Below are 10,134 nucleotides of genomic sequence, written 5' to 3'. Positions count from 1 at the left end.
TTAATTAAATTAATATCTATTTTACACATGTATATATTTTTAGTATAACAAAACTAACCCAGTTCACAATCTTCTTTTGATGATTCTTGGTATCTTCTTTTTTCTAATGTTAATGTCCAATCGTCAAAAATGGTTTCCAGTCCTTTCAAACAGCTATGTCTCTCTCACAACAATGGCTTCCAAACTTTCCCGCTTCCAGCCGACGGACTTTCTTTTTCAAACTGTCCACTCTTGCTGGACAGAAATTGATGAGGACCTCCTCATCCTGGGGACATCATTTCACCTGCACGCCCAAACAACGAAAGAATCTCAAAAACCAAAACCTGCCTCGATGTTCCATGTAAACATCGATTGTCGCACAACAGTTAGGGATTTTTGCAAATGATTTACTTTCTGAATATTATTCTTTAGCACTATTTCTTGACTTCTATTTTTTCTTAAATTTACTGTATTTTCAATTATGATGGGAAGAGTTAAAATAGTTTTTATGATATTTGAATCTGCTCAACATGGCCTTGATTCAACAGACTTGTTGACTGAAGGATACGTACCACCATCTTGGTTTTGTTTTGAATCACGAATTTATTATAGACAATGAAAATTGGTTAGCTTGCTTTTTGGATAAACAAAACAAATGAACAATATTAAAATGATATATATATATATATATATATTGAGTGGTAAAATAAGTTCGTAGCGTTTTTCAACATTTCAATTTAATCCTCTCTATGTTTTTATAGTCATGTTTACTTGGTCAATGATGTTTATATATTCTAAAAAAGGATTAGTTAAAGTGCTCTTATTCATCAGTTTCAAATGAGATTCCTTATCTTTAAGTGGTACTTTCTTACTCAAAATGAAAGAGAAAAAAATTTATTTTAGTCATTTAATGATTTTTTTATTTCCGAAAAGGAAAATCTGCTGCACAGACAGTTAACAAAATTTACAGTGTGTATGGGGATGATTATGATGTATGGGGGGCCTTAGGAGAAAGCACCGTGGTTCGCTCGGTTCTGAACCAGAAATTTTGACTTGGAAGACGCAGAGTGGTCGGGTCGCCCTTTAGCTATTGATGATGAACAAATTCAAGCATTGGTCATAGACAACCCTCACTCTACGGCACAGGATATCACAGAAACGCTTAACATATCTCATGCAAGTGTCTCAAATCATTTGGGGGCTGCGGGATATGTTTCTCGAAGTGATATATGGATTCCTCACAATTTGACGGAAAAGAATTTATTATCTATTAGCGATTCCCTCCTGAAACACAATGTTAATGATCCATTTTTAAAGAGTTTGATAACTGGGGATGAAAATTGGGTCCTGTACAATATTATTGTCAGGAAAAAGTCCTGGGGAAAACGAAGTGATGCTCCATTAACGACTCCAAAAGAAGGATTACATCTAAAAAAGGTTATGTTGTGCATTTGGTGGGATTGGAAAGGTGTCGTTTATTTCGAGCTCCTCTTGTCCATCCAAACCATTAATTCTGCAGTATACTGTGCCCAGTTGGAACAATTAAAGGTAGCGGTTAAGTAAAAGCATCCAGCATTGGCTAATCGCAAAGACATAGTTTTCAATTGCAATAACGCCCATCCTCACATGCCTTTGCAGACCCTGCAAAAATTATTGGAGTTTGGCTGGATGTGATCCCCACCATTCACCCTATTCACCAGACCTTACCCCAACAGATTTTCACTTATTTCGGGCCCTTCAAAACTCTCTTAACGGGAAACACTAACTCACTTGAGGACTGAAAAATGCACATAGAGGAGTTCATTGTGCAAAAATCTGAAAAGTTCTGGGAGGACAGATGTAAGAATTTCTATATTAACTTTTGTTCTTTTAGATTACAGCTTTTAAAAGCATTTATGATTACAGTCTGGTGAATTTTTATCGAGTAATTTGTTAATGTTCCATGTTTTTTTTGTACTATTGCTATTATATTTGACAAGTTGGGTGAAATATTCTTAATTTTTCTGTCTTATTGTTTTGGTAATTGTATTGCTTAAGGATTTATATTAATTACAATAGTGAGGATTATTAGGATTAGATTTATATATTTTTAAAACTATTTCTCTATCTTTCATTAAACCTTTTAAAGTTGAATCGAACCAAGGTTTGTTTGAAATTTTTCTTTTCTAATCTTTCCTATTAACTACATATGACTCTTTTGAAGATTGACAATAAATATAATTAAAAATTTCATGAATTGAAAATTTGGGTCTCTATAATACAATATTGTTCATTATCTTTTGCCAATCATAGTATAAATCACAATGTGGCAATTTTATTTAATCTACTATCAATTTGGTTATTCTACCATTTGGTCTTAAGATTATCATTCTATAGGTCAAGAAGAGATATTTTTTCCTCTGTCTTAAATTTCTTGCTACCAACATTTACTCCTACTTTATTTTTATATGTGTATATGTGAGCTCCATGCTTGTAGACATATATGTATATCAATTATACATGTCATATTAACTATGAGTGTGGATATATTACTTCATAAATCAATTTTTTTTAGCTATTTCTGTAGGTTATTTTCAATTCATTCAATTTTTAAAATATTATTTCAGTAAGGTCTTCATTAGAACCTGGATGGCTTGAAGGAACTCTGAATGGGAAAACTGGACTTGTACCTGAAAATTATGTTGAACTCCTCCCATGAAAAGAGTTTGATATTGGTGCCATTTCTTGTACATTCCATACAACAAAACATATCTCATTAGACTGATAGTTATATAGGTGTAAATAATATATACAAAGTCATTCTTCTAACCATTCCAGTGTACAATGAAAAACACCATTTTGAGAAGCAATAATTAACATTATATATTTATAGAAAAATTCACTCTTTGTATATATTTTTTTAAATTATATGAACTTGCTTAGATTCCAAAAGAAAAAACAAAAACAAAAAAAAAAAAAAAAGCAAGAAAATATCCTTCTCTCCGTATCAATAATTATATATTTAATTTCCAATTCCTGTGTTATGATTTGTATACTGTTGTAAATAAATCAATTTATGTAGTTTTAGATGTTATATGAATTTGGATATGTATAGTCATGTTGTTTTGTTTCTATAATTTTTATTTTATTTTCAATATTTGTTATAGTTTTCATATGATTATTAGTCATTACTATTATTATTAGCAATACATTTTATTTTGGAATCTAAACAAATATTTCTTTTTGTATATTTTTCATTAATTTTGACAAAAATATATTTTTTCATAAAATTAGTATAATAAAATGTGATGTGATTTTTAAGATGCCATAGTAATAATTAAAATTTAAGTTGATTGAATATTTCATCTAAGAAATCAGTTTGTGCTGTACTGGAACTGGGACCATGATAACCATTAATTTTAAATTTATTAATGTTTTATAAAATTTCTGTAATTTTTGATATTTAATTAATAATGTTTTGTTGAAAAGCTGTTCCATGGGTGCAAATATTTTCTGAATTTTTCACTAATTCTGTAGCATTCTAGTTTACTTAAGAAGTTGATTTTGTTTATTAAATATCCATCTGGATTGTATTCTATTTCAATTAATAGGAAAAATAACAAAACTTAAGAACTATTTTTTTTTTTTGTAAAAATGTTCATCCTTAGGTTAATTTTTTCGTACTTTCAAATGTTAAAAGAGTTTGTAATAATAATATACTGACACCACAAAACATAGTTCCTTCCATATAACTATGGAAAACCAAAGAGAAGGTTGAACTTAGTGTTCTTCTTTCATTTATGTCTCAGTCAATCTCTTAAATATTGGACTCTCTGTTGAACATTTATTATCTTTTTTTGTAACTTGTTCACTAAAAAACCTGCTAACTTCTGCACATATTTCTATCTTGGCGATGTTATAAAATCTTTTTTTTTTAAGGAAGTTGAAGTTAATTATTTCCTCTTTTCTCTAGGTGGTTCATTTTACATTTGATTTAATTATTAACCATTATCCTTTTTTCCCTTTAAATTGGTTTTCTCATCTCATATAAGTGAGCATTCATTGCATTTGTACAAATGTTTTGGCGGTATGGTTTCCAAACAGTACTCACGAAGTGAGTGGCTTAGTGACTCAATAAATTGAAAAGCATCTGTAGCTTTTGTTCATATTAGTGTTTCTTGTTGAATTTTGTTTATTCTAGGTTACTTAAATGTTGGATATTTGGGTTTTCCTGTACTTAAAAGTAATTCCCTGTACACTAAAGTTGACAAATAAGTTGGCTTGGTGCTGTACTAACTGTAGATTTTGTTTAGATATTTCATTCTTGATTTTTTATCAGAATCTATAAACATTAATGTTTTTAATTTTTAAATTGCCCCATCTTTACCAATCCAAATAGCCATAAACATGAACAGGTGTTGCAACATGAATTATCAAACATATCTTGGGAATGTTTCTCATTCCGCTAACAATTTAAGTGCTAAATTAAATCAAACTTGAGGTTTAAAACTAGCTTGATATTAAACTGAATGGATTTTAAACTATTCATAGTTAAATTTATCAAATCTAGTTCTGTTATTTGTTTTACCTATTGAAAGTTTTAATAATCCAACTTTTTTTTTTTTTGTGTATCTAGCTCTGAATTTTTTTTTTTTTATACAATTGAGTGTTGTTAATGTTAATATTTGTTTCCTTATTTAAAAAAACAACAGATATAGATGGTTCTCCAAATGATATTATATTTCATGGTTACAAAAATTGTATTGGTAAATTTATATTAATTCCTTTAAGTAATTTTATAAATGTATGTACTTTTATTTATTTTATTGATCTAAATTGTAAGATGCAATTTGTTTTACTTTATGAAAATAATTATATTTATCTTTAAAAGACATCATTAAATTGTGATATTTTTAATTTATATTAAGTTAAATAATGAAATTATGTATATAAGGATACCTAAAAATTTATTCATGATTTCATACCCGCATGCACACACAGTGATACTTAAACACACACATTTTACTGTTTGTATTTGTATTTTAGTTTTCTTAAATTTTCTTGTGGCTATATATTTATTTTTAAAAACTTGTAAATAAGAAATTTTCTCTTGATTTTTCTTTTCTCTTTATTTATTCATTATTTTAATTTTACAACTGTTTTTTGTAAAAGAAATTTTATCACCAGTAGATGACAGACAGAAAATGTGGACTCCTGTGGATTTTTCAACTTATTTTTAATAAGATTTGATTTATATATTTTCTCCTTTATACAGCTAGTAATATTTTTTTATTCAGAGGGAAATAAAATAATCTAACTTATTTATTTAGATATTACTAATATTTTAATTAAGAATGATAAACAATAATTTCATTATCAATCAACTCATCTAATTCAATATTCATTAGATCAGCCATATTTTTTTATTTAAAATAATTGCTGCTTCTCAGCTTATAGCAATATGCATTCTTACTTAGCTCTTTTGAAAGCCTTATTTTTAAATTTAAAAAGGATTCATTGAAAATTGTAAGGAAAATTTTAATTATTCATTAGTAACTAATGTTCTGGTGTGCCACATTTTTTGTTTAGACATTATTAATCATTTACTTGTTTGATCATCTTAGTATAATTGTTAGTTTCATACAGTGCGATGAAAAATGATGTGCTACATTCATTTTCCATATTTGTTTTATTGAGTTTTTAGTATTTTGTTATCTATGTTATTTATACCTACCTGCTTTTTAGATTTATTTGTTATCATAATTTTTATTTTTCTTTATGTATATGTTTAACCAAAGATAGAAGAGCTGTTTTATAGAAGCTTTAGTTCATTTAAATTTGTTGTTTTCAAGTTGTTAAAGTTTTGTAGAAGTCAAATTTTATATTAATATGTTAACTCAAATTAAATAATACCTGTTAAAGTTAAGTTTTATCCAAATAATTATACGAACAAGAATTTTTAAAGAAAAAATTGTTTTTTTATTAATAGAGCTGGTGATTCAGAAATAGCACTCTGAAATATTCACTTTGTCCAATGTATAATTGAATTAACATTTAATTATTTTTGAAGTTGATGTGTAAAAATTGTTTATTTGTTCCATTTATTTAATTTTATGTTTGTGACAAATATTTCACAGTTATTTCTTATGTGAAAAACATTCAAATGTAATTCAATTACTAAAGTCAAATTTAATGTTATTATGAAATAAGAAAAATAATACTTTTTAGTCATTATTGTTAAAAGACACAAACAATTTTTCAATTGTATGATGAATAATAAATTACTTGTGAGATTTTATCTTTGTTATACTCTTATTTGATGAATTACCTCATTCACATACATTTATAGTAAATTTATATTAATTTTTAAATACACACATTAATATTATTTACAATAAATGTAGTCAACTATTTATTATTTAATGGTTGTCATAAGTGGATGCCCCAAAATTTTGAAATAATTAAATTAAAACAATCTAATTGAAAATTTTAAAAAGGGCTCTTCTTAGGGTTTATTAAAAATTAACATCTTAGCTCTTTTGTCATGTACTCATTAAGACGGATAATCGCTATGAGCTGGAATGCTCATATCAGATTTCTTATGCCATAGTGATGCAATGTAAATGACATCCTAAAGCTTATTTTGAAAAGATCAATTCTCAATAAGCTGAGTTCTTTTTTTAAATTTATTTAAGACATTGAACACAATGACCACAGATTGATAACATTCAAGGATGGATTTAATGCCTGTTCCCATCACAACTGTCTTCCTAATAAATGCATAAAACTTTATATTTTATTATCAGGTTTTGGTTGATAGTTAATACCTTTTGCTGCAGTGTTATGTTACTGCCATACGTATATGCCTCAATAGTGAATTATTGCACCTTATCAACTGTCAACACTTGGATGTGAATTTTTTGTTTCTCCATAATTTTTATAAAGCATACATTATATTAAGTAAAAGTCAGTAATGCTTAGTATAGGTTTTAGTTTATTTAGTATAACATTATACATCATTCACCTAGTGCTAATGAATAATGTTCTTCTCGAAAAACTATCCGGTCAAGGTTGAAAAATAGTTTTTTAAGTATAAGGCTAAATAGAAATCTGAAAACATTGTTAGTCTGATATTGCAGATCAGTGTCTTTACTACTTATTAATTACAGATTGTGAGAGGAAGGATTTCGAATAGGGAACTGTAACTGGTATTTCACACTCTGAACAAGAAAAGACAGCTTCTTAGAAAATAAATTTAATTCTTAACCCAAAGATGAAATTAAGAGGAAAATACATGTTTTATATCAAGCAATTGCAGACTTTAACAACCAAAATGCTATGTGAGCAGCTTGAAAAAAATTAAACCATTAGTCTCAAACCTTGCTTTAAAGGCACCTATCTATACAAGGAGTAATGTCTAGACTAATCAAAAATTTGGAAAGGATGTTACTGCACTGCTGTCCTGGCCATACAAAAATTTATACACATGTGTAAATCAACTTTGTATCCTCCCTGATCTTCCCTCATCTAGACAAACACCTACTCACTAATTAAAAATTACAAAACCTGCGACATAATTTGGGTCCAACAAGTGTAAATACTGCAAAATGGAAAAGGTATTTTTCTTCTCAGGGATTATTCCTTTTTTTTTTTAAATTCTTGAAAAAAAAAAATCAATCTGGGACGTTTCTTAAACATATTAAATTAACAAAAATCGGACATCACTTCTGCCCAAAATATAATTTACTAGTTCTGTCAGCAACAAACTATTGAGTCTACTACATATAAATAAGGCGATAATGATTAACTTTCATAAAAATTGATTATATGATTTTACTAATTTTTCTCAAGTACACGAAATATTTTCATTTAAAATAATAAAACAACTATTTGATTGTTAATAAATCTTTTAAAAAAAATATATTAACTTTCACTGAATATTCACCATGCCTTAATAAATGTTTATGTTGAAATTTTTAATTAGTTTAATACCAGTATAATGGAAATGTTAATAAAAAGCAATGTTTCATTTTAGGATAATAATAACATCTACTTTTATTCAATATTACAAAAAAATTTTATGTATTTTTTATAGTTATATCAAACTAAATTGTTTAAAATAAAACTGTTGAGATCCATTGTATAATTTAATCTTTTTTTTTAATAACTTTTTTTCTTACAATGTGAGATGAAATAAGTGCTGTATCAATATTTAACCTTTTCTAAAGTATCGTTTAGCCACATCTCGTTTCTGTTGGATTCTGAACATGAATATTGATTTGAATATTTTTGTAAGATGATGCAAAGAAAAATCTTTAGATTGTATAAATACTTCATACATACTCAAAATATAATGGCACATTAATAAAAAAATATTGAATTTGTAAGGTTAATTGTACACAAAAACAAATATAAGTAGCAAAACATACAATTCAAATTATGTCAAAAAATGACATAACTAAATACAGCATGTTTCTTTATTTATAAAGACAGATAATACACTGAATATGAATATATGGGTTTATGTGTGTGTAGTATATACACATTCACACATTAAATTAATGAATAGTATTTTATAAGTAATATTTACACACAACTTTAACTTTTAATAACACAAAAAGAGTAGATAGCTGAACAATTAATTCAGCTATATATTTGTGATAATTGTTTATTTTAACTAACACAGTAAAAATATAATATCTACACAATATTTACAAGTTACATGAAAATACAAACAACAGTTTCATGTGTTTTCTTAACAATATAATATTTTGAAATTCAATGTTTTTTTTTTAAATTTTTTTAAGTTAACTTTTTTGACATTAAACAATAAATAAATACAGAACGAAACTCGTGAATTAAAAAATATAATATATTTTCTTTATAATATTAACATTCAATTAAATATGACCATCAAAAATTTTCAAAATTTTAAGAACATTAAAATAACTTCAATTCTAACTTAATATTATAGTTTGGTTTTCCTAAGACATCAGATGTCATACGAGACCAGAAAATCATTAAAAAAAATTATCAACACACATTTAAAACATGTTCATATACTTTAAAACTATGAATAAAATAAAGCCTAGAAGACTAGCTAGGATCACTTGTCCACAATCCTATTAAATAACAATAATTTACACCTAACCAAATCTGATTATCAGTGAGAAGATGCACCAGATAGTTTAAATTAGAAAAAAATAAAAATAAATGCATATGTAACTTAATGTATAACTAATTTAAAAAAAAAAATTGGATGTCCCATATCTATTTTCAGTATAACATTTTAAATTTTTTATAATAATAGCCAGTACAACACAAGATATTTCTTTCATGAAAAAATATGTTAATAATATAATTTTAATCTCTTTTTGTAAGATAAACATTTTGGTATAATAACAAAATTTTTAAGTAGCTTTGTTAGCTTACAAAACCTACACTAAGTAGAGCACTCAATACAAGAGAATTGATAAAATTCTAACATAAAATGAAGTAGAATTGAGAAACAATATAACATTTTTTTGCAATTTGATTAAAATTTTTACAATTAAAAAAATTATTTTAGTAATAGCAGAAAATAATATAAGATTCAAGAAATGAATGTTTACACAAAACATATTTTTAATAACTTGTGTTTATTTCATAGAAAACACTCAAGAACAATATACTTATTTTTGTAACAGTATTTAATACTTAAAATATGAACAATGTTTTATATAATATGGTAAACTCTCTCTTATCCCAGCACATCTCAGATAAAAAAAAGAAAATGATAAGACTTCTTTCCTTAATTTCATTTATGATGAGTATATTAATTAATTGATGATTTTTAAATCTATTCTGGCAACTTCAGGATAAAAGAGAGTTTAAAATACATATAATTTTGATTACTATTTCAAAAATTTTTATTTTTTAAATAAAAAAGAAACAATGAAAAATAAATCAATTCTCTCATATAATACAGTAATATCTAACATAATCTATTAGTTAATGTTATAATAAAAAAACCTTTTGATCTGCTAGGATCACATTTGCATCCAAAAAAAATCTACAAAACATATTTTCTTATGTACACAAATGACAAGGAACCGTAAAAATATTAAATTTTTTTTTGTAAATTGAATATGCTAAATAAATGGAATGAATAAAAGCTCTTCAGTTCCACAAAACCCA

General features: G+C 26.2%; 1 protein-coding gene across 3 annotated transcripts in view; it reads left to right on the top strand.

Annotated features, from left to right (window-relative positions):
• Graf (GTPase regulator associated with FAK) overlaps positions 1-6,219 on the top strand; it is a 123,052-nt gene extending 116,833 nt beyond the window's left edge. For 2 of the 3 annotated variants that reach the window (XM_014420177.2, XM_067047661.1), the window contains one exon: positions 2,586-6,218. In XM_014420177.2, the coding sequence (XP_014275663.1) occupies positions 2,586-2,677 (92 nt within the window). In that variant the 3' untranslated portion in view covers positions 2,678-6,218. Of the gene's footprint in view, positions 1-2,585 lie in introns of all 3 variants that reach the window. The other variant, XM_067047662.1, reaches the window with a different exon arrangement.
• The last annotated feature ends 3,915 nt before the right edge of the window (positions 6,220-10,134 follow it).

The sequence above is a fragment of the Halyomorpha halys genome, unplaced genomic scaffold (genome assembly GCF_000696795.3).
Source record: "Halyomorpha halys isolate HHAL.00 unplaced genomic scaffold, Hhal_1.1 Scaffold262.1, whole genome shotgun sequence".
In the NCBI taxonomy this organism is placed as follows: Eukaryota; Metazoa; Arthropoda; class Insecta; order Hemiptera; family Pentatomidae; genus Halyomorpha; species Halyomorpha halys.
This window is presented reverse-complemented; position numbering and strand designations above follow the sequence as displayed.